We start from the raw sequence: 26694 nt of genomic DNA on the forward strand, positions 1-26694 counted from the left end.
TTTTTTTTTTTAATTTACTTATTTACTTGACAGAGATTGAGAGAGAAAGAGAGACCACTCACAGTAAGGGGAGTACAGGCAGAGGGTGAGGAGAAACAGGCTGTCTGCTGAGCAGGAAGCCTGATGCGGGGTTTGATCCTAGAACCCCGGGATCATGACCTGAGCTGAAGGCAGGTGCTTAACCAACTGAGCCACCTAGGCGCCCTAAAAAAATAAATAAAATCTTTAAAGAAAAAAAGGCCTAATTTAAATATTGTTGTGTGTCAGGGGATAGGGAGGCCTGAAGGAGAGGGAAAGATATCGGAGAATGGCTGGTTGGTGGAGCATTTAAAACACACACAACATTTATTAAGTTTGCCATCTTACAAGGGCCTGGTTTGAGGTGCCCCCAAAACAATTACAGTAATAACATAAAAAATCATTAATCACAGATCACCATAGCAAATAACAATAATAATGAAAAATTTTGAAATATCGCAAGAGTTATGAAAATGTGACAGACAAGAAGGAAGCAAATGTTGGAAAAATTGTGCTAGTAGACTTGTTTAAAGCAGGGTTGCAATAGACCTTCAGTTTTTAAAAAACACAGTATTTGTGAAGTCTAAGTAAGGTGAAGCAGTAAAAAACAAGGTATGCTTGTAAAATAACATTGGGATCCAAGTTATATTGGCTGATAGGCAAAAACATCTGACACCACAGTTGTTAGTGTCATTGTAGAGCAAAGAAAAATCTCATATTCCTATAGTGGGAGAATAAATTAGTGCAAACACTATATTAAGTTGAAGTATGCATACCCTAAAACTTTGGCTTCTCGGTGTATGGCCTAGAGAAAATGATGCTTATATGTGCCATAGTGCTCATAAGCATTAAAAGTTTGAAACAGTCCAACATCCTTCATTAATAGAATGGATAAATATAAATAAATTGTGGTTAATATATGTATTAGAATACTATATAGTGATGAATGTAGATGGAACTACAACTACATTCAAAAGCATTAATAAGGTATAAAAAGATAAGGTGAAAGAAAACAGTTAAAATAGAATATATAGCATATGAATTCGTTTATATAGGTTCAAAACCAAGCACAAGTATGCTATATTGTTTAGAAAAGTAAACCCAAGTGGCAAAAAACTAAAGAAGAGAGGATTCTGGGAAGATGGTGAAGTGGAAAGCACCTGGAATCTCTCCACAGCTAGACAACAACTAAACCAGCAGAATCTGTTTGATATAACTGTTCTATAATTTTGCAGTTCCTCAGAAGGTATGTAAGATCTAGGAGAAGACTTAGAAAATAAATTGCAGTTAATTTCAGTCAATCTCAGAGCTATATATCCCCCAGCCATCAGTCTCCTGGCAGGCAGCTGGGCACCTGTTTTTGGAGCAACTTACACAGAACTTTTGGAACCCACAGTGGGCAAAATGGACCCTGTCTTCCAAATATCATGGATCTGTGCTCTGATCATTGATTGCTGCTTCTGATCACATTGGTACAGATAAAGAGGCAGACAACCATTGTTTGTGGCACTCCCTCCCCTCTAGGGGACTTAATAGAGCAACACCTGTTTTTCCTTCCCTTCATTTTTCTCTTCTTCCCATTTTTGGAGCCAGACATTAAAAAATAACTACATTGGTGGAGAAAACTGGAAAATGATTGCATATGCCAGGAGAAGGTGCAGAAAAGTCCTAAGAAGAGCTTGCTTATACTTCAGGCTGATGCTTGACACAGAAATAATCTATAACAACCAAAATAAAAACAATAACAAAAAAAAGCATCAAACTTTGGGAGAGGGAGATAATCTGATTTCTAGAAGAACCACATCATTAGACTCAGTTGTCCAATTTTCAACAAAAAAAATCACAGGGTATTCAATGAAACAGTAAAGTATAGTCCATTCAAAGGAAACGAATAATAAAAATGGTCTCTGAAAAAACTTTGATAAGAGATCTACTAACAAAACTAAAGGAAGATATGAATAAACTCAAAAAACAAGTATGGATAAAATGGAACTACCAATAAGGAAAAAGAACCTAAGAACAAAAAAGATTCTGGAGCTAAAAGGTACAGTAGTTTGTATTATGAAGTGAAAAGCTTACTAGAAGGATGCAAATGCAGATTTGAACTGGCTGAAAAAAGAATTGATGAATTTGAAGGCAGGAAAATGGAAATTACAGTGTCTAAGGGAAGAAAGGACAAAGATTGAAGAAAAGTGAACAGAGCTCAAGGGACCTGTTGGACACCATCAAGCAGACCAATATACATGTGGGAAGTTCCAGAAGGATGAGAGAGAAATGGGTAGAGAATATTTGAATAAATAATGGCTGTAAACTGTTGAAACTTGATGGAAAATATGAATATAAATATCCAAGAAGCTCAGTGATCTCCAAGTAAGATGAGCTGTAAGTGATCTACAGAGATACTTTATAATCAAACTTATGAAAGCCAAAGAAAAAGAATCTTACAAGCAAGAAGATAGAAGTGATTCATCACATACTAGGGATCCTCAATATGGCTGTCAGCAGATGTCTCATTGGAAACTTTGGAGGCCAGAGGGCAGTGGGCCAATGTATTCCAAACAGTAAAAGAAAACATAGTTAAGAATCCTATATCTGGTAAAACTATCCTTGAAAGTGAGGAATAAATCAAGACATTGCCAGATAAACAAAAGCTGAAGAAATTTGTTTCTGATAGATATGCCTGCAAGAAGTGCTCACAGGAGTCCTGCAAAGTGGAACAAAAGGATACTAGACAGTAACTTGATGCAGTTTGAAGAAATAAAGATCTTATAAAGGTAAATACATGGGCATGTATAAAAGCTCGTATTATTTTAACAGTGGTTTGTGACTTCACTTCTTTTTTCCTACATGACTACATTACTAAAAAAAAAAAAAAAAAAAGAGTATTACTGTTAACTAGTTTGTAAATCCAAAATACGTTTGCTACTTAAGAGACCAATGAACTTAAGAGTTAATCAATTCATCGTTTTGAGCACACAATGTGTTAAGATGTAATTTTGTGAGAGTAACCAGCAAGGGTGGGAATAGTGCTATAAAGAAGAGATTTTGTGTTACTGAAGTTAGGCTGTTATAAATTCAAGATTTTTTTGGAAAAAAATACTTTTTTTTTTTTTCAATTAAGTGATCTCTATATCCAACATGAGGCTTGAGCTCATGACCCCGAGATCAAGAGTTGCAGGCTGTATTGACTGAGCCAGCCAGACATCTCCTAGGCTAGTATAAATTCATATTAGAGTGTTATAACTTTAGAATGCTAAATGTAATTTCTAGTAACCAAAAAATAAATAGTTATGGAATATAAACAAAAAGAAATGAGAAAAAAAACTAAGCATTTCACAACAAAATGTCAACTGAACAGAAAAGTAATGCAGGAAATGAGAGACAAAAAAGCAATAAGACATATGGGAAACAAATAGGACAATGACAGAAGTCAGTCCTTCCTTATCAGTAATTGCTTCAAATGTAAATGGATTAACTCTCCAATCAAAAGACAGAGATTGGCAAAACAGATCATAATAGTTAATCCAACTGTATACTGTCTATAAGGGACTCACTTTAGATCCCAGATACAAATACATTGAGAGTGAAAGGATGGCAAAAGGTTATTCCATGCAAATAGTAACCAAAAGAGAACAGAGGTAGCTATTTTAATATCAGGGAAAATAAACCTTAAGTCAAAAAGGGTTACAAAACAAAGACTTTACCTATTAATAAAGTTTCAGTACAGCAAAAAGATATAACAATTATTATTTGTACACATAATAACATACCAACAAAATATATGAAGGAAATACTGACAGAACTGAAGGGAGAACTAGAACTAGATAGCTCCACATTAGTAGTTGGAGACTTCAATATTCCATTCACAAAAATGGATACAACAGGCAGGATTAAGGAAATGAAAGACTTAATACAATACACTACACACCTAAAGCTAACAACTCAACAGGATTAAGATATACCTTTTTTTCAAGTACACATGGTGTAGACCATGTTAGACTGCATATTAAGTCCCAATAGATTTTATTTTATTTTTATTAAAATTTATTTCTTTATTTTAGAGAGAGAGTGTGCATGGGGGGGTTGGAGAGGGAGTGAGAGAATCCTGAGCAGACTCCTCCTTGCTGAGTGTAGATCCCTACGTTTGGGCTTGATCCCAGGAGGATCATGAGATCATAACCTGAGCTGACTGCTTAACCAACTGGGCCACCCACGCACCCCAAGTCCCAACAGATTTTAAAAGATACTATTAAAAGATATATTGAAAAGATACTACTACTTTAAAAGATACAAAATACTTTATCTGACCGCTGTGGATAGTTAGAAATTAATAGCAGATGACTAAACATTTTACATATTTGCAGAAATTAAACAACACACACTCAACCAATGGATAAAGGAAAGTTTCACAAGGGAAATTAAAAAAAACTTAGAGATGAATGAAAACAAAATCACAATATATCAGAACTTATGGGTCATAGCAAAAGTATTGCCAAAGGGCAAGTTTATAGCTAGAGGCACTTTCTTTAAAAAATAAGATAGCAAACCACCTATCTTACTTTATGCCTTAAGGAACTAGAAAAACTAAACCCAACACTTAACAGAAGGAAGAAAATAACAAAATTTGGAGAAGAGATAAAGGAAATGAAGTAGAGACTAGAAAAGCAGTAGGAAAAAAAAAAAAAGCAAAGCAAAGCAGTAGAGAGGTGATTCTTTGAAAGATCACCAAAATTGACAAACCTTTACCTTGATGAACTAGGGAAAAAGAGAAGATTTAAATGACAAAAATCACAGATTTTTGTATGTATCAAGTCAAGTAGATGTATCAGACAAAGTAGACTCTAGAACAAAGACCATAAATAGAGAAAGGTATTACATATTCATAAAGGGGTCAGTCTGAAAAGATAAAACATCTGTAAATATTTGTTGCACCCAACATGGAAGCATCTAATTATATAAAGTAAATATTATTAGACCTAACAGAAGAAATAAACAGTAATACTGTAAGAGTAAGGGGCTTTAATACTCCCATTTAAATCAGTGGATAGATCATTTAGACAGAAAATCAAGAAGGAAACATCAGCTTTCAACAATAACGTTAGGGGATCCCTGGATGGCGCAGCGGTTTGGCGCCTGCCTTTGGCCCAGGGCGCGATCCTGGAGACCCGGGATCGAATCCCACGTCGGGCTCCCGGTGCATGGAGCCTGCTTCTCCCTCTGCCTATGTCTCTGCCTCTCTCTCTCTCTGCGTGACTATCATAAATAAATAAAAATTAAAAAAAAATAAACAATAACGTTAGATCAGATAGACTTAACATACATTTATAAAACATTCTATCCCCAAAGCAACAGAATACACATTTTTCTCAAGTACACATGGAACATTTTTCAAGACAGATCATATGTTAGGCCACAAAATAAGTCTTAATAAATTTAAGAGGCCTGAAATCAAAACAAGCATTTTTTTCTATAGTGGTATGAAACTAGAAATTTATGTGAAGAAAATGGGAAAATTTACAAATATTTGGAGATTAAACCGTAAAAGACCTCAAAGAGCCAAAGCAATGTTGAGAAAGAACAAACCTGGAGGCATCATGTTCCCTGATTTCAAAGTATTTTGTGAAGCTATAATAATTAAACAATATAATACTGGCATGAAAACATTCACATAGATCAGTGGTACAGATTAGAAAACCCAGATACAAACCCACACACAAACAAGCAATTTATCATAAAGGAGTCAAAAGTATACAATGGGGAAAGGATAGTCTTTTCAATAAATGATATTGGGAAGATTAAACAACCACATATAAAAGAATGAAACTAGAGCACCATTTTACATCATATGCAAAAATTGACTTCAGTGTAAGACATGAAATCATAAAATACCTAGGGAACATGGATGGCAGGCCCCTTGATCTAGGTCTTGAAACTGACACCAAAAGCAAAAGTAACTAAGGCAAAAATGAACAAATAGGAGTATCAAATTAAATATCTGCACAGCAAAGAAAATCAACAAAATGAACAGGCATCCTACTGAGTGGGAAAAAATATTTGTGAGTCATATATCTGGTAAGGGACTGGTATCCAAAATACGTAAAGAATTTGTACAACCCAATATCAAAAACTGAAAAATCCATTTAAGAAATGGGCAGAAGATCTGAATAGACATTTCTCCAAAGAAGACATACAGATTGCCAACAGATAAATTGAAAAGATGTTCTACATCATTAATTACTAGGGAAATACAAATGAGATCCTCACACACATCGAGATAACATCTCACACCTGTTAGAATGGTTATTCTATTCCAAAAAGACTGGAAACAACAAGCATTAGCAAGGATGTGGAAAAACCAGTACCTTATGTGCTGTCCATGGGAATGTAAATCGGTGCAGCCAGTGGAAAACAATATGGAGGTGCCTCAGAAAATTAAAAATAGGTCTGTTGTATTATCTAGTAATTCCACTTCTGGGTATTCAAGGAAAATGAAAACACTAACTCAAAAAGAAATGTGCATGATCACAGCAGTATTATTTACAAATAGCGAAGAATATACAATGGGGAAAGGACAGTCTCTTCAATAAGTGGTATTGGGAAAATTGATACAATGGGATAGTATTTGGCCTATAAAGGAAGCAAATTCTGTAATATGCTACTAGATGGATAAACATCAAGGACATTATGCTAAGTAAAATAACCCAGCTACAAGAAACAAATAATACTGTATGATTTTACTTATATGAGGTCCTTAGAGTATTCAAAATCATAGAGGCAAAAAGCTAGAATGGTGGTTGCCAATGGCTGGGGAGAAGGAGAATTGGGAGTTATTGTGTAATGGGTACAGAGTTTTAGTCTGGAAGGGTGCTAATAAGAATGGATTGGAGCAAGGAGGAAAATCTACTAAGATAGTGATGTGTGAGGGTGGAGAGTGGAATGAAGGACCTTAATTTAGTCAAGAATTTCAGTGGAAAAAAGAAAATGTCTTGTTGTTTGTATGTAGAACTATGTCATTTTCCTACCCATCTGTGTTAGTTCTAATACCTTGGTCTTGTATCTATTTCAGACTTTGGGGTTAGTGCTTTTTTAGCAACTGGTGGTGATATTACCCGAAATAAAGTGAGAAAGACCTTTGTTGGAACTCCTTGCTGGATGGCACCTGAAGTTATGGAACAGGTACTTTGTCTTTTTTAAATGGTGTATGGTTTTGTGCAGAATGGTGGAAAACAGAGTAGTGTCTGCTTTTGGTTGGTGTACAGGTTCCCCTACTGATGGAAAGTAGTTTATTCTGTGAAACCTTTTGTAAGCTGAAATGGCACAAAGCAAAGAAGCAATTACCACTAATTTATTTGTAAAAATTTTATAGCATCCCCAGACCACAAAATAACCTCATTTAGGCCTTTCTGATACCACAGAATGTATCTTGCTATTGAACACACGAAATAAATTGAGATAAAGCATAGATGCTCACAGTTGAAAGCTGTGGTGGCCTGATGCTGAGTGTAGTTCCTTGGGAAGGAGCTGGGTGACACCAGTCTCACTGCTCGGTATGGGCACTGCCTCTATAATAGCTGACTAGAAAGCAAATACCAAATGTCATTTTCACTTTTTTTGTAAAAGTGAAAATCCTCTTCCAATTTCTTTTGATGGCGTAAGCAGGTACTACCATAGATCTTTCGTATAAGCCAAATGGCTTAATGGGAACTTTGAAAAGTAGAGGATATGAGTGCAAGGTTAACTTTGGGAACTTTGGGAAATACAAACCGGTAGCTCTTTACAAATGATATATGAAACTAAAGATTTATGCCACATATGATCTAAGGAATAATAAAATGAAGATTGGTTTAATAGTTTCCGTGTTACAAATTAAATGACCTAATCTTTGTACATGTAGTTTCACTGTTATGGTTCTTGAAGGACTAGTTTTGCCCACAACCACATTTCCCGTTTGTTCTCCAACAACTACAGTCGGATGTTGCTCATCTAATCATCTTACGGAAACTCTGCTAATTCTCAAATCAGTGCTTATATCTTATTCCTTGTCAACAGTGTTCTCTTGTCATTTGAAATAGTTGATCATTTCCACCTTTACTTACGTTTTAGCTTCCCTAGTGTAGTTTCCTCATTCTTCCCCTACCTCTCGAGCCAGGTTGTGTCTCTTTTTTTCTGCCTTTCCTTTTATTTCCCTGGACCTCGTTCTTAAATTCTTCTCTCACTAGTTAGTCTTATCTCTACTTCCTACCTATTATATTTTCTTTTTAGTTTTTTGTGTCCTCTTTTTAAAGATTTATCCACTCGCTCATTCAATCATTTGTTTCTAAGTAGGCTCCACAGCAGTGGGGGGCTTAAACTCAACCCTGAGATTGAGAGTTGTGTGCTCTACAAACTGAGCCAGCCAGGTGCCCCGAAAGATTTTTTTTTTTTTTATTCATAGAGTTGCAGAGAGAGAGAGAGAGAGAGAGAGAGGCAGAGACACAGGCAGAGGGAGAAGCAGGCTCCATGCAGGAAGCCCGACGTGGGACTCGATCCAGGGTCTCCAGGATCACGCCTTAGGCTGCAGGCAGCACTAAACTGCTGCGCCACTGGGGCTGCCCCCCTAAAGATTTTTTTTAAGGTTTTATTTATTTGAGACAGGGAGCATGACTGAGCCAGGAGAGGGATGGAGGGGTAGGGAGAGGGATAAGCAGACTCTCAGTGCAGAGCCCAATGCAGGGTTTGATCTCATGACCCTGAGATCATCACCTGAGCCAAAATCAAGACTGGGATGCTTAACTGACTGAGCCACCCAGGCACCCCCACCTAAAGTTTTTATTTTTAAGTGATCTCTGTACCCAAGGTGGGGCTTGAACCCACAACCCCAGGATCAAGAATTGTATGCTCTACTAACTGAGCCAACCAGGAGGCCCCCACCTATTATGTTTTCTAACTTATATCCATGCCAGTCTTATTTCCTAAGCCTCTAGATGGAGGTTTCTAGCTTCCTATAGACGTTTTACGTAAATGTCTTTTAAGTATATCAAAGTCAGTATGGAGAACTGAATTCACTTTTAATTTTAACTCTGTTGTATGTAATACCTGTATTCATGCTTTTGGTGGGAAGCACTCCCACTTTGCAGATGCTGAACACCTGACACCGGACTGGTGAGACTGACAGCAGTTTATTAGTCACGTACACACACAGCTGCAGGGAGGAGCACACTACACATCACACGGAGGGCTGCACTCCGAAAGAAAGTGAATAAACAGTTGCCATGGGAAACAGCCTTTATAGTATCAAGAGAGTGAGGTGCCTCTTGGTTTCCAGATTCCTTGTGAGGGTGATTGGCTTGTTTGAATAATTCTGAGGGCTGTTAGGGAGCTGAAATCTGCTACTCAAGCTGGAATCTGCTACTGGCCTGGCCCAGTTGATAAGCAGGGTTGTTGGGCAAGAGACCTTATCCTTAGAAGACTGGGGAGAGGAGGGGAACTTGCATTTAGTTCATTAGAGGCCCACTTACTTTTGCCAGATGTCAAGGCAGCATATTATATGGAGCTTCAATTTCAGGTCTCAAACCATACATTCCTCCTACCTGTTTCTTCTGTGTTGCTTAGAATAGAAAATGAAAATATTTAATTTTATAATGTTTTTATGGCAGTATAAAAGGACAGAAATTTGGCAATATTTTCACATCAACTTTGAAAATATTCATACCCCTTGTATCCTTTTTCATTTATAAAAATTCAGGTGATAATACCATATCAGAGGGATCCCTGGGTGGCGCAGCGGTTTGGCGCCTGCCTTTGGCCCAGGGCGCGATCCTGGAGACCCGGGATCGAATCCCACGTCGGGCTTCCGGTGCATGGAGCCTGCTTCTCCCTCTGCCTATGTCTCTGCCTCTCTCTCTCTCTCTCTCTCTCTCGGTGTGTGTGTGACTATCATAAATAAATAAAAATTAAAAAAAAAAAATACCATATCAGAAAATTTGGAAAACGAAAGACTTAGCACTACTGCCTAATAATTATGTTCTAGTTCTATCCTTTTTCTAAAAAATAAACAGATTATATACTTCTCTAATAAGTATCAAAACTTGTGAAGAATTTTGTGTTCTTTTTTCTTCATAAATGCTGTATCATGAGTGGTTTTCCATATTTTCATATAAAATTCATTTACATAGCTTTTAGTTGACTATATAACATTTAAGTGAATATTCCATACTTAATAATTTCCCTTTTGTTGGGGAATGTTCATTCAGATTGCTTTTTCCTTTTTCTTCTGTTATCAAGTACCTTTGGCTTTTACCTAGATTATTTTCATGGTTTAAAGCTTATGAATGGGGCAGCCCAGGTGGCTTAGCGGTTTAGCGCTGCCTTCAGCCCAGGACGTGATCCTGGAGACCTGGGATCGAATCCCACGTCAGGCTCCTTGCGTGGAGCCTGCTTCTCCCTCTGCCTGTGTCTCTGCCTCTATTATGAATAAATAAATCTTAAAAAAGAAAAAAAGCTTATGAATGCTTCCATGGTTCTTGATACATATTAGAAGGTACCTTTTAAAAGTGCTTTTTAGAGGTGCCTGCTGGCTCAGCCAGAAGGACATTCTACACTTGATTTTAGGGTCATGGGTTCAAGCCCCACATTGGGTATAGACATTACTAACAAAAATAAATTGAATTAAATTAAAGTGCTTTTAGGGTTTTAAAAATAATGTACATCTTTATGTTCTTTACAGGTCCGAGGCTATGATTTCAAAGCTGACATCTGGAGTTTCGGGATCACAGCAATTGAACTGGCCACAGGGGCGGCTCCTTATCATAAGTATCCCCCAATGAAGGTGAATTTCATAGTCAAAATACCACCCTAGCTCATGTCCCAGTTTCTTTTCAGAGCCTGCTCCTAGGAATAAATGGATTTGAGAAGGATGAGTTTTTAAAACTGTAAAGTGGGAAGCTATTTTGAGGCTAAAGGAATGGTTTATTTTTTAAAAGGAGTTGGGGGAGGAAATGAGGTTTATATGCAGGCAGTGAGTCCTGTAATTGTAGCCCAGACATACATGTTAGCCTGTTTGCTCAGAATGAGAAATACCTCTATGCTTTAGTGATATCATTTCAGTAAATATAAATTGAATCTGAAAAGCATGTATTAATTCTGACTACAGCTCCCTTTTATTCTTTACTGTTGACTATGTGTTTGGAAATTGGCTTGTGCTTTTATAAAAAAGTCACACAGAATAAAAAAATCACCCTAAATCCCACTATATAAATATGACCTTCATGACTAATACCTACCTGCATCAAGCTAGTATGTTGCCATGAAAGTCAAAAAGAAGGAAGAGACTTAGGATGGACAGAATAATCAAAATTGTCAGTTACTTCAGAGAAGGTAGGAGGAGTGAGAACTAAAAAAGGCTGTTACCTAGGCATCATCAGTGATTTCTGTGATAAAGGGGCTGAGGAGTTCTGGAAGAGAAGGCCAGATTATAAGGGGTCACGTTAAAACAGAGCTATGAATAAATAAAATCAGCAAAATCACATTTTTAATTTTGCTATGGCTTTATATATTTATTATTTATTTTTATTATTTTATTATTTATTACTTGATTGAGTTTTATTCTTATATTTGTTGTGATTTAAACTTTTTTTTTATGGTTTGGCAGTATAAAAATGGAAACAGAGGACATGAAGAAAGGGTTCTAACTAAAGGTCATTCAGTGCTGATACAGTTGGGCCCTTGTGGGCATTTCACCTGGGAAGCCAGCTATCTGTAGGATATTATTTGTGTGGAAAATATCCAAATAACTCTGTGTTCCAATAACTAGTCCAGTAGTGAACTGCTTATGTGTTGAGAGGCTGTCTATATGAAGACTTCTGGCCACAATACTTTACTGAGTTGTCAGAAGTTTATATTATATTGAAAATTCTTCCAGGTTCTAATGCTGACACTACAAAATGATCCTCCTTCTTTGGAAACTGGTGTTCAAGACAAAGAAATGCTGAAAAAATATGGAAAATCATTTAGGAAAATGATTTCATTGTGCCTTCAAAAGGATCCGGAAAAAAGGTAAAATATGAGTTAAAGCTTATGTTTCTCTTCATCTAATATTGTAAACCATTGTGGGAAGTCTAGTACATACATAAATTCATGTGAAGTAAATTATTTGTGTGTATTCAAATATATTTATATCTACTTGAATACAAACTTTAGAAAAAATATAGAGAGACTGTTACAACTAGATTGGAAATGAATGAATTACTTTCTCCCTTATTTTTAGTATATGGCATATTCTTTTTTTTTTAACATTTTTTTAAAAAATTTTTGTTTATGATAGTCACAGAGAGAGAGAGAGGCAGAGACAGGCAGAGGGAGAAGCAGGCTCCATGCACTGGAAGCCCGACGTGGGATTCGATCCCGGGTCTCCAGGATCGCGCCCTGGGCCAAAGGCAGGCGCCAAACCGCTGCGCCACCCAGGGATCCCGTATATGGCATATTCTAAAATTCATGTTTCCTGGTTAATTTTTTTTTAAGATTTTATTTATTTATTCATAAGAAACAGAGAGAGAGAGAGAGATTGAGAGAGAGAGGCAGAGACACAGAGGGAGTAGCAGGCTCCATGCAGGGACCTGACGTGGGACTTGATCCCGGGACTCCAGGATCAGGCCCTGGGCTGAAGGTGGCGCTAAACCGCTGAGCCACCCAGGCTGCCCTGGTTAACTTTTTTTAAATTTATATGTTGTGAATTCTGTGTTAATAAAATCCCATGTTAGTGGGATGGCTTGTTTTCAATTTGTATTAAAAGTCATAAGCAATTATTTTAATACTGTTTATAATTTTAATAATAAAAGAAATACACATAGCAAATGTTATATCTAATGCCAAATAATCATATGTATTGCCTTGTTGGAAAGATATTTTAATGAGTAGACCAAAAATGCAAAGCACTTACTTGTTAACACTAGACAGATTGGACGGCAAATAAGTGAATAAATATGATAATCTAAGGTATGTATCTTTATGAATTAAACAGAATCAAATAGATGTAGGAAGTCATTGAATCAGCGTTTTATCTTTGAGGTCAGCCACCTCTACCAGTTATTGAGGTGGGACTTGAATCCAAAACTCCTGACAGCTGGCTCAGGGACTGATCCTGGATTCCTGGGATCGAGTCCCACATTGGGCTCCTTGCATGAAGCCCGCTTCTCCTCCCTCTCTGCCTGTGTCTCTGCCTCTCTTTCTGTCTCTCTCATGAATAAATAAATAAAACCTTCATAAAAAAAAATTTCTGATTCCTTAGCTAGGGCTGTTTCCACTGTATCTCATTTTTCTATTTCACATATATATTTCACTCATTTTTTTAGCACTGAGAATTTTTAAATTTTGATTTCTCTAATGATAACAAAAATAAATATTTTATTTGACATCCTTAGTCATGTCTTTAGTATATTTCATGAGGCTTCAGAATTTACTGTTGGAAATATTGAAAAGGGTAAGAAAACAGGTAGCAAAGTTCAAACCTCTGCTGTTAGAACTTTTTTCCTATTTCTGAATAAATTGGAATAAAAGATAGGGAACACTTTTGCTTCTGCTTAATTGACTAGAATAACAATTCTTTTGTTGCAAATACCTAGAAATGCTGAATAAATTTGTCAAATTTACAAAACCAAATCCAGAGATAAGCTTGCAATTAAAGGGAGGCCCTTGAGTGCTAGAAATAATAAGGAAGACCTAACTCAGAGAAGAAATACCATGAGCTAATCCCGTAGCTACCCTCACTGGGACACTCTTCATTCTAATAACACGCTCGGTTAGATTTCTAATTTCCACATGGGGGCTGGAAATGAAATATTGGGCCGTAGCCAATGGGGATTCTGAACTGAGATCCCTGTTTATGGCTAGCACCTTTTCAAGTCAGCCTTCTGAGTAAAAGGAGAGACCAGAAGACAAAAATATGTGACCATCATCACAAAAACACAAATCTCTCCTGAATAATCCAGTCCTCTGACCTGGACATTCTATAAGTTGAGAGTCTGAATTTATATGACCCATATTATCCAGGAACCCACCAAATTAAAGAATAAAAAAAAATTATTGCCAAGTCAGTTTTATTTCTGGCAGAAGCAATTAGAAAACTGGACAGTTTGAATTGTTCCAAATTCCAGATCGATGAGATTCCTGCAAGTAATGCCCTGAATAGATCTCAAGCTGAAATTATAAAATACACAGCAGACTAGAGTCAGCAAACATAGCAGACTAGAATCAGCAGACACAGCAAGCAGAAGGATTAGTGCTCCAAGAACTTTGGATGATGCAAAGATACCTGAAAAGACTATAAGTATGTTTAAAATAATTAAAATCCTAATAGAGGAAATCAAAACCATAAAAAAAGAATAATATGACTATGACTAAAAAGCAAAGCAAATGGAGCTGATAGTAACTAAAATTTAAAACTTAGCAGATTCCCTTGACACTAGACTTAGTGTTCTGATAAATAGAATATGAAAAAGGAAAAATAGCTTTAACGTGGAGACACCTGGCGGACACGTCCTTCACAAGTGATCTAGTTTAACATCATCTAATAAGACAAACTGATGATTATATACTCCCAGATATGATAAAAGGCAGAGGGCATATCACCTCCGAGGTATTCCTTCCCCAAATTTTTCACTTCAGTCTGTAATGAGAAAACATCAGACAAACCCAAATTGAGGAATGTGCTATAAACTCCCTTAACAGCACTCTTCAGGAGTAAGGAAAGGGGTGACTGAGAAAGTCTCACAGATTGGAGGATATAAAGGAGACATGAAGGCTAAAAGTAAAATGGCTAGATCCTGGAGCAGAAAAAGGATATTAGTGCAAAATTCGGGAAATCTAAATAAAGCCTGTAGTTTATAATATTGTACCAATATTAATGTTTTAAAGTCTGTAGCAATGTTAATATTTTTAGTTAACTTTTTTGATAATTATACCATGGTTATGTAAAATGTTAACATTGAGGGAAGCTGGTGACAGGTATATAGGAACTCTACTATCTTTGTATCTCTTCTGTAAGCCTAAAATTATTTAAAAAGATAAAAGAAAAATATCTAGAAGCTATAGAACATCTTATTTCCAGTTTGTAAACCAAAATTATACCTTATTTAGAACATTTCTACGTTAAAAAAACAAAACAACTTCAGTAGGTTGTTAAACAGAACAGCCAATAAAACAAAAAAGAGGTAATTTATTGACTACTGATAAGTTACCAAGTACTTTTATAAACACAACATATATCATCTCATTTAATATTTACAGTGAACCTATGAGGATGGCACTGTTATTTCCTGTTTTACAAATGAAGAAACTGAGTCACAGAGAGGTTATGTGACATTGCCCAAAGTCACACAGTTAATAAATGTTGGAGCTAGAATTCCAACCCATACAGTTTTAACTACAGAGTTTCTGCTCTTAACTTCATCACACTACAGTATACTGAGGAAATTGCTCAGAATGCAACACAGAAAGATTTTTTGTTAATGGAAATATAGAAGAAAGATGAATGGGGGATCGAATGGAAAGGTTTAGTGTGTGTGCACGCACATGTTTATACATATAGATGTATGTATAGACTTTACAGGAGAGATGATAGAAAATGGGAGAAGCAAAATTAAAAGCAATAATGGCTGAGCATTTTCTAGAATTAATGAAATATCTATATCCTCAGATTAAAGAATCACCCCACCCCACCCCCAGCATTCCAAGCAATATTTCCCTTTCTCCATTTGTACACAGGTCACAAAACTGGATACAAAGGCAAAGAGCATGTGTTAAATTAAATGCAAGCTACGGGGGCAGATTACCTACTGAAAAATAGCAGGTTAGACTGACTGCCACTTTCTTAGTAATAACAGAAAAGGCCTAGGGGCCAGAATATGCTGGAACAATGCTGAGAGAAAATAACTGTTAACCCACAATTCTCCATCTAGTCAAACTACTATTTAAGAATAACTATGGAATCAAGATTTTTTCAGACAAAAATTGAGTTTCCAGCCACATTTTATCACTTCAAGAACTAGAAATTTTTCTTTGGAAAGAAAGAAATGATCCTAGAAGAAAGGGATGAATCATAAAAAGCAATGTTGTACAAACTGTTGAATATAATGAAATCCTGACTGAATGAGAAAATAGGAAGGGTAATGTCTACTTTGAATTTGTATCACACTTTTACATCTGTTCTCTTAATCTGTACAGTAATCCTCTGAGGCTCTGGTTCTCCAGCATGAGTGCCCATTAGCATCACCCGAGGAGTTTTCAAAACTACCAGTGCATGGGTTTTCCCCCACAGATTCTGCTTTAATTGGTACAGGATATAGCCTGGATGTCAGGATTTGTCTTGAAAGTCCTAGCTATTATAATGCAGTCATGTTTAAGAACCACTGCCTTCAGGGGCTTGACCAGATAATACAGAACCTTAGAGAGGGTTATGTGGTAGATGTGCGGTGTACCAGATCCAGTCTCTTAAGTGTAGGATTGTTTATTCTTTATCCTCAGTCATACTAAAAGTTTGTACATTTGACAGTGATGATGCCTTTATTCCAATTGTACATTTGAGTTAAAAACTTAGTTGAGATTCATTTGGGAGAATATATACATTACTTTTAGAGTCTCTTGAAGTTGAAGGATGGCAAGCAGGCATATGTTAAGAGACATAGGACTTCATTTGGTCCACTTTCTCTTTGTGAAGTTAAATATATTTTTATGCCTTGTTAAAGTAAATATTATCTAGTCTTCCTGAAAAATGATATTCTTGGGAAAAGAATAGCAAATATTTTGGAAGCCACTAAGAAGTCATGATTCCAAAAGAAACATTTCACTAATGAATTTTGCAAAGGACCTACAATAATTATAATCAGCATTTCTGTTTGAGTTTTCTTCTCTACTCAGTGTCTTGTACCAAGTTAGTTTATCCTGCTTTTTGCTTTTTAGCCCGTTAAGGAAAGTGAAGAACACTGAGATTTTCTCTTGCTGCTCAAGAAATCATGTTTTCATTTTTGAAGATGGAAACCCACAGTTACGCTTGAATTAACTATTAAAACATTCTTTTCTGGTTTTAGGCCAACAGCAGCAGAACTGTTAAGGCACAAATTTTTCCAAAAAGCAAAGGTAGGAAATTCTTACTTTTGATTTTATGTTCATGTGATACTCCTCAGTTACCTAAATTAGATTCACTGCCCAAAGTTGCTTTTTCTTAAATGATAATGTTTGGAAAAGTGATGGTAGATCAAATAAAAGCTGGGGGCATTATCTGTATAATTTTTGGTAATTAAGATACATGCTCTAGAATTAATAAATGTATTTTTCATATAAATTAATTTAAACATCAGGTTAAATTTATAACAGGGACAATGCATATTAACTTTTGCCATTATAAATATAATCTTTGAAAAATACTGAACTCTTATTTCAGGGTTTACTACGGAATTAGTAAACATCTCATTTCCTAAAGAGAACAGATAAGTGGGATTTTACCGTAGTTAGAAATGTGGGACCATGGTCCCAAAGAATATAGGGTAAAACAAGCTTTTCATAGATCCTGGTTCATTCAGTACACTAAAGCTCTGTCCAAATTGGGAAACTGTGGTAGTAATGTACAATTACTTTAATTGTAATGAATATTTCTGTGTCAGTTTCTTTGGTTTGGTAAAACTTGTAAGAAAAAAAATTATTTTTCTTCTCCAGAATAAAGAATTTCTTCAAGAAAAAATACTGCAGAGGGCACCAACTATTTCTGAAAGAGCTAAAAAGGTAAATGGGGATTTAACTCTGGTTTCCTAGGAAATTGGTTACTTACTTCTGCATTTTGAAAGTATATGTTAAGTGATGCTTTGTTAATAATTTCTTAGTATTACTCACTTTTTTCCAATCCTTTCTTTTAGCATTCTTTGATATATTCATTCAGCAAATATAATTACTCTAGTATGTCTAGGTTTGCTGTCTACTAGAATGAAAAGGTATGTTACACAATTGATGAATTAATTCTAGACTGTTAAATCATTGTTTGTAGCTACCAGAGTGAGTTGTGACATTTGGCCCTTTCTTCACACTACACAAAAAACAATCAAGACATATTAGGAGGACTATAATAGAAAAAGACAACAAGTGGGATAAAGATGTAGAGAAATTGGAACCATCACATGCTAGTGATAAAAGTGTGAAATGGTACAGTCATTTAGAAGTAGTCTGGCGGTTTCTAAAAAACTAAACAAAGCTGCCGTATGACCCAGCAATTCCACTCCTCAGCATATGTGGGAGAATTGGAAACATACACACAAAGATATGTACATGAATGTTCCCAGTAGCATTATTCATAATAACTAAAAAGTGAAAACAACCTGATTATCCATCTATGGATGAATAGATACATAAATGTCACGTCCATAAGATAGAATATTATTCAGCAATAAAAAGAAATGAAGTACTGACAGATGTCATAATATAGATGGACCTTTAAAACATTATGCTAATCATAAGAAACTGGTTACAAAAGACCACAAAGTATATGATTCTATTTATATGAAATGTCCAGAATAGGCAAATGTGTAGACATAAAGTAGATTTGAGGTTGCCCAGGACTGGTATTATACAGAAATGGACAGTGACTACTAATGGGTCTGGGATTTTTTTGCAGTATGGAGGAGTGATGAAAGTGACCTAGATTTAATTATGGAGATGGTTTCACAGCTTGGAATATACTAAAAAATGATGTGTACCTTAAATGGGTCAATTATGTGGTACATGAATTATATCTTAATAAAGCTATTACTTAAAAAGAGGAGCTTTTAGACACTGACACCACCATGAATAAAAAGCTCTTGGAAATAGGAAACATTATAGAAGAAATGAAAATAGTTAATACACAGGATATATGGTGAAGCTGAGGAAATTTCCCAGAAAATAAAGCCAAAGGCCAAGAGATAGAGAACAGGAAAAGAAAAGACAGCAGCATTAGAGGATTATTTGAGAAAGTTCAGTCTTTGAGTAAAAAGTTCCAGAAAAGCAGAATGGAGAAAATAGAAGAAAGGAAGTCACTGAAGAAATAATTCAAGAGAAGTTTCCAAAAAGGATAGTCATGAATTTCCAGATTGAAAGAGCCCAAGTACGTAGCACAATGAATGGAAATGGGCCAGCACTAAGGCACATTGCTGGAATACTAGAGGCAAAAAGAAGATCCTGTAGCTTCCAGAGAAGGGGAAAAGATCATGGACAAGATTGGAATTGTAATGACATTAGTAGCTCCTCTGTGTGTCTGGTCACAACAAAGCAGTTGTATACAATGTTATGAAAGAAAGTGATTTCTACTAACCTAGACCTTTTTTAAAAAACAGACAAACTATAAGTGAAGTGTGGGTTGGAATCAAGAAAAGTTGAGAAATGCATGGCTTTAATTAACATGCCATGTTAATGGAGGAAGTACTTAAACTGAGAAAGAGGGAGTCATGTGGCAGGTGATAGAGTGAGATCTGAAGTCCAGATCTGGTGTGAAACCAGTCTAGGGTGGAGCAGATCAGGAGGCTTGGGTGACGGTCTTCCTCAAGAAGATAATCCTGATGAGTACCTAAAGTATAGCGATGTGGTGAGAGGAGATTTACACAGCTGGGAGAGAATTGGAGGCTAAATATGACAAGTACATAGAGATAAGAAAAATATTAATTCTTGGAAACAAGAGTTATACAGGAAAGAAAGGTAATTATACAATTAGGCTTAATTATCTCATTTATATAATCATGTCATGGAAACACTGAAAAAGATAGATTTAACCAAAATTTCACTTTATCTTGAGAAAAGAGTCAGAGGGGTTTATAATAGGATTAAGTTCTCATCTTTCATAGTTGGAAGTCCAGTAGTAGATAGTTCCTAAAACCAAAAAAATCTAGGGGGAATAATTAGAACACATTACTTAGAAAAATATAAATTGAAGAAGAGTATGCCGAAATGAAAAACTTACACAGCTACAGTACTCTTGAAACTGAAGGTATAATTGTGATTTTTAAAATAAAAAAAAAAAAAGAATCTTCTTTATCTTGGTTTTATTTTGAGGGCTAAGGTTTTTAACAAAAATTTTAAACCTCAGAATGTGAAACCATTAATAAGATTTGGCCTATGACTTCACATAAGGATTTGGATGATGTTTGGGTCCAAGAGTATAGGGAAAGTCAGTGGTTGGAGTAAAGACAGGTAGTGGAGCACAGAGAGCAAGTGAGGGGTGAAAGATATACATAGTGTATATAGCAAATATTAAACACTACCATAATCGACATCCATGTACAGGTTCGGAGAGTACCAGGTTCCAGTGGCCGCCTTCATAAGACAGAAGATGGTGGCTGGGAGTGGAGTGATGATGAATTTGATGAAGAAAGTGAGGAAGGGAAAGCAGCAATTTCACAACTCAGAGTAAGTCTTGTTAAACTGTATGCTTAATATAGAGCTCTTTTTGTCTGAAGCCTCTGAGATAATACTATATTCTCTGGTTCTGTTCAGCTTAACCAGCTAAAATATAAAAAATAAGATAGTGACAGAATTTCCTCAAGTTATCAACAGTAAGAGCCCATTTAATTCTACATGGAATTAATTCTACATGGAAAAGTAGACTGACATCTTTTTGAATATGATATTTAGAGTATATAAAAATGGCAAAATCTAGAAATATAACCTACTAGGCCTGAGGTGAGAATACACTGGATAAGATTAATGGCTTGATTAGACATTGCAGAAGAGATCACTGAACTCAAAAGCCAAAAAAAACAGTCCCTGAAGACTGCTAACCTTTGACCTGAAGAGGAACAGTATACCTTTCTTTAGTTGGTATATCCTGGATAGGCGAGGTGTGTGTGTGTGTGTGTGTGTGTGTGTGTGTGTGTGTGTGTGTGTGTGTATGCTGGATACGCGCACTATAAGCAGTGAAGACAAAGGTCTTGTTTTGATTTTTTTTTTCCATTACTTTTGCCTAAAGTTAATACCTCAAGTTGATTGATAGGACTCATTCCCAGGAATAGAAATGTATATGGGAAATATTAATGTTTAAGATTCATCATAGCCTTGACTGCCTAGAACCTTTTTGTGGTATGAGTGGTGAGTAGGTGGTATATCTCTGCTTCAAAGATCTGCTCTACCATAGCACTTACGACTTTGCTTATCAACACTGAATATTTGTTGGTCTTGTCAGATGAAGTCTGAGTCTAGTCTTTTTGCAGAGCTAAATTTGTAAAGACCTTGTCAATGAAAATGGGCAAAAATTTATTATGGTCTAACTTTGAAAAGTTCTTCAAAAGATAACAAATATAAATATTCATTTCTATACGAGTTTATTAAATGTACGACTGGTTTCTTTTCTCCTTTTTTCATATGATTCCTCTTTAAATTGATTTTTTGGTAATGTTACTTTAAAGTAATCAGAGGAAGCCAGAGATACATGAATCTTGTAGTTCTAGCCTCCTGTGAAAGAGTTGATACAATTTTTTCTCTGGCCAAAAAGTAATATTTGGGAAGATAAATTATAGTATTTTCAATTCTGATTATTATCCCCTAGCTATCTGCAAGAAAAATTTATTTAAAATTTTGTAGTTCTGAAATACTCATAGTAGCTTTTCTATAACCTGACACACTGGTGTATAAACAGCATTGAAAATTATGTACTTTGTTCTCAGAATGAGTAACTTTCTGTATTTCTTATGTTATTCTTTTTTTTTTCCTTGAAGATTTTATTAGTTTATTCATGAGAGACACAGAGACACTGGCAGAGAGAGAGGCAGGCTCCATGCAGGAACCTGATGTGGGACTTGATCCTGGGACTCCAGGATCACGCCCTGGGTCAAAGGCAGATGCTCACTTGCTGAGCCATCCAGGCATCCCTCTTATGTTATTGTTACAGCCATTTTTGATGACATGAGTTCGTTTGTAAGAGGAAACTCTTTTAAAACTAGATTGAATTATATTGAAAATATACAGTATAATCAAGGAGGTGGGGTGCAAGGATAGTTCAATATTAGGAAATCTTGTGATATTAATAGGCCTAAAGAGAAAACAAATACCATTCCTATTTTCATACATTCTGAAAAAACTTTGACAGACTCTAATAGACCTAACAAGAGGAAAAATCATACTTTTTTTTTTTTTTTTAAGATTTTATTTATTCATGAGAGACAGAGAGAGAGAGAGAGAGAGAGGCAGAGACACAGGCAGAGGGAAATGCAGGCCCCATGCAGGGAGCCTGATGTGGGAATCCATCCCGGGTCTCCAGGATCAAGCCCTGGGCTGAAGGTGGCGCTAAACCGCTGAGCCACCCGGGCTGCCTGAAAATATATTTTCGTATTCTTACTTTCATATGTTCTGAAAAAACTTTGACAAAATTCAGCACATGTTCATAATAAATATTCTTATAGATCCACATTTCCATCTTTTATATCATTTTCTTTTTTCTGAAGAACCTCCCTTCACATTTTTTTGTAGCGTGGATCTACTTGTGGTGACTTCTTTGAGGTTTTTGGTCTGAAAATGTCTTTATTTCACCTTTGTTTTGAAAAGATATGTTTGGTAGGTATAGACTTAAATTAGGTTTTTTTTTCTTTCAGTATTTTATTTTAATTTTTATTTATTTATGATAGTCACAGAGAGATAGAGAGAGAGGCAGAGACACAGGCAGAGGGAGAAGCAGGCTCCATGCACCGGGAGCCCGACGTGGGATTCGATCCCGGGTCTCCAGGATCGCGCCCCGGGCCAAAGGCAGGCGCCAAACCGCTGCGCCACCCAGGGATCCCTCTTTCAGTATTTTAAAGAAGTTTCCCCGAATTCTTGTTTGTATTGTTTCTGTTGAGAAGTCTGCTGGCATCCTTGTCTTGTTCTTTTATAAGTTCCATGTCTTTTTACCATGGCTGCTTTTAAGATACTCCTTTTTGAACGATATTGAGCAATTTGATTATGGTATGCCTGGGTTTGTTTGTTGACCATGTTTTTTGTACTTGGGATTTATTGAGTTTGCATCTGTGGGTTTCTAAGTTTTTATCAAATAGGGACATTTTTTAGCTATTATATTTTCAAATACTTTTTTCTGCCCTTCATACCTTTAAGGCTCTAATAACCTGTATACTAGGCTGCTTAAAATTGCCAGTTCACTGATTTTTTCACTCTTTAAAAATTCTGTTTTTACTCAGTTTCATTTTCTACTGCTGGCTTTCAAGTTCATTTTTTCTTCTGCAGTGCCTAATTGCTGTCATTCCCATTTAATCTATTTTATATTGCAGACATTGTAATATTTTAGAAGTTTGATTTTGTGTTTGTTCATTTTTACATCTTCATGTTTCTATTTCTTGAAGATAACTGTAATAGTTACAGTTATAATAACTATTTTAGTTCTTACTCTTCCCATTCTAAGACTTATGTCAGTTCTGGAGCAGTTTGTTTGATTATTCCCTTCATTATAGCTTGAAGAATGTTTTCCTGACTTGAGGAAATAGGGCTAAGAGTCCAAGGAGACTGAGGCAGATAAAATCAATAAGGTAAAGTACCATGGAGAAGATAGCTGCACACAGAGAGAAGCTTAGAAGTCTACAGAGCTTCCCTTTTGAGTGTTCAGCAGAATACTCTTCAAGAAATACATATGAGAAAACCACCTGAGACTAGATAACAGCATCCAACACTCACAGAGAGCCAGAGTGGAGAAGCCTATAATTCACAAGACATTGGGTAGAGTTCTTAGAAAGGTCTGGTCTAAGTAGTGGGGGAGCATATGATCCTAGGCTGAGCACTGCTCCAGATCCAACTAACAACTCATAAAGCAATATTCAAAAGGATTAAACAATTTCTAAGTAACTTTACTGTATTCCAGAACAAAGCTTAAGAAGATTTATAGCAATACAAAATTATCAGCATGCAACAAGGTAAAATTCACAGCATCTGGCATCTAATCAAAGATTACCAGGTATACAGAGAATCAGGAAGACAATAACGGTGAACACAATTTATGCTCAGGTCTTAGTCTTTAATGTCATTCTCTACTAAAAGAATTAGGACTCCTTGGAGAAATGGCTGATCCTGGGGCTTACATATGGAAAATTCAAGATGAATTGGGAGTATCTTCTTTTGTCTAAAAAGTTTTTTTATTAAAAAATCATAATTTTAGAATACAAGGGCTGGGGCAGCCCCGGTGGCACAGTGGTTTAGCGCCGCCTGCAGCCCAGGGCCTGATCCTGGAGACCCTGGATCAAGTCCCATGTCGGGCTCTCCACAGGGAGCCTGCTTCTCCCTCTGCCTGTGCCTCTGCCTCTCTCTCTCTCTCCCTCTCTCTCTCTCTCTCTCTCTCTCTGTGTGTCTCTATGAATAAATAAATAAAATCTTTAAAAAAAAAAAAAAAAAGAATACAAGGGCCAAGTTGAATGAGCTTCCACTGACCAAATTAGAGAGAATTTAACTATCAAAATTATTAGGTGCAGTAATAAATTGCAAATCATTTTAAAAAATAGGGATTTATGAGTCTATGCCAAAAATGAATAAGTGGATAAATAAGTGGTGGGAAAGGACTATAGTTCATTATTACAGTAAATTACCAGTGCTGACTGGTAAGTGTGAAAGAGTATTGGAGTGGAAAATCATCATTTTATAGCCATGATAAAGCAGTCATAAAGATTAGTTCATCAGAGGATGCAAAGTATAGGGGAGAATTTTGATGAACAGGATGTTTACAATTCTTACAAATCTCCACAGATTGCCTATTAGTTGCAAAGGGAAAAATAATTACTGCATACTGAGAATTTGGAAAATGCCTTCACTAGATGTTTAAAATTTACATTACTGTGAAATTTACTGAAGTTGGTACCTTTAGTAGTATGAAGTTATATAAGGGAATATCTCTGTTCTTAAGAAATACATAGTGACTCTTCAGTGGTAAAACAGCTATGTTAGATGCAACTTATTCTCAAACAGTACAGGAAAAATATGATTGGCGAAATAAATATATTTAAAAAGAGAAAATTAACATCTAAATAGTAAAGCAGATAAGAATAAAAGGTATTCTTTTATGGGTGAATCTGGTATACTTGTGTTCTTTGTACTATTCTTATTCTAATAACTTTTCTATGTTTGAAATTATTTCCAAATGTTAAGTTTAAAGAAAAGGTTTTGATTTGGCCATATACTCTCTGTGATTTACTAGCTATCACTTGAATCTTGAATTTCCTTAATAAAATGGTGATGAAAATTCACAAAAACCTAAGCTGAGCTTTTAAGTAGTCTAAATTTATGCTTAGTAGAATTTACCATAAATTGATATTTGTTTAGAGATATGTTGAGGTTTTTGTTGTTGTTGTATTCTCCAGTTGCCTATATCTAGAACCACTACTTCTGATTTACTAAATAAATTTAGATTCTATTTTCATATGGCAGATTACAACTGGTTTTTCAATTTTGGCTGAAGAGTGTTCTCCATTAAAGCCCATAACCCAAATTACTCTGCTTTGAGGATGTGCTGAATAATTAGTTTGAAGGCTTATATTTAGTGTGAGATTTCATGTATATAATATGTTCATAATCAGTAGAAAGAATTGTACTTTGAAGAATGTGACCTCCCTGCTGCCTGAGGACTTAGGCCTTGAGTCCCATTATGTTTGCTTATAAACCTCAAGTTATGAACTCTTAGAATACTGTAAGACATTGATGTATTAAAGGCTACCTGGACAAAAAATACAATAGTATCATGATATTTTCTTTTTCCAGAAAACTTTCACTAGAGTTACCAGTGACTTAACTTATGGATCAAAATGAAATGGAGTTTACTTACATTTCAACATTCTGTGCAGTTTGGAACTGACTACAAGTAACCTAAGTTGTACGTTAATAAGCATTTTTTGTATTTCTTTTAGTCTCCCAGAGTGAAAGAATCATTATCAAATTCTGAGGTAAGTAGTTGTGGGTTTTGATTCATTAAAGGTTATGTGCTTTTGTTTTGTTTTGCTTTAATGTTAAGCACTTTTTTTTTTTATATGTGCCTAAATGGGAATGAGAATTTATAGCATTCAGATTTCATCAGGGGTATCAATTCTAAGTTTAAATGGATTTCTGCAGTAAGTTGGTGCCATTGCACTCACTTTAAAAGTTGACCTAAAGACCCAGAAAGTTGTTTCTTCCTTTCTTGCCTGACTTTATGACTTAAAGTCTTGGGCAGCTTGAAGTGAAAGGTAGTCTTTTTGCATTAATCAGTCCAGGAATTTGTCATATGCTATCTTTCCTTTTTGTTTTTCCCCCCTATTGTTTCTCTTATGATGTAGATTCTTGTCTTTAGTTATTGCCTCTTGTGATAGGGAATCCTGCTAAACTGTTAGGTTGGCCTGCCTTATGCTCCTTACAATGAAGATAACCATCACTGAAGACAATAATCATTTCAGGGGATGCATCCTGTAATACATTCTTCCTTCTGGCAGCTTGCATTCCAAGCTCGGTATTTGATTTAATGATACATACCTTGCCCTCTTAAATCAGTCGCCCTCTTAAATCAAGCACAGTTTTTGGCCCTGTGCTTAAAAGTACTATTTTTTTCCACTTGATTTGTGGAATATACAATATAAATTTTTGCACACAATTATGTACAGGATTTGTGTATTGTATTGTTTAAGCCTGAAAATAAATAACTGTATTTCAGCATATTTACAGGCCCCGTATCTGACAACTTCTATCAGAACTGTG

The 26694-nt window shown here is 35.8% G+C and overlaps 1 protein-coding gene across 2 annotated transcripts in view; it reads left to right on the top strand.

The window, feature by feature from the left end:
- Positions 1–26694, top strand: part of OXSR1 (oxidative stress responsive kinase 1) — a 90056-nt gene that overhangs the window by 49885 nt on the left and 13477 nt on the right. For both annotated transcript variants that reach the window (XM_041733847.1, XM_041733848.1), the window contains exons 6-12: positions 7085–7194; positions 10724–10825; positions 11918–12051; positions 17079–17127; positions 17704–17769; positions 20293–20415; positions 25875–25910. In XM_041733847.1, the coding sequence (XP_041589781.1) occupies positions 7085–7194; positions 10724–10825; positions 11918–12051; positions 17079–17127; positions 17704–17769; positions 20293–20415; positions 25875–25910 (620 nt within the window). The remainder of the gene's footprint in view (positions 1–7084; positions 7195–10723; positions 10826–11917; positions 12052–17078; positions 17128–17703; positions 17770–20292; positions 20416–25874; positions 25911–26694) is intronic.

Source organism: Vulpes lagopus, chromosome 19 (genome assembly GCF_018345385.1).
Source record: "Vulpes lagopus strain Blue_001 chromosome 19, ASM1834538v1, whole genome shotgun sequence".
NCBI lineage: Eukaryota > Metazoa > Chordata > Mammalia > Carnivora > Canidae > Vulpes > Vulpes lagopus.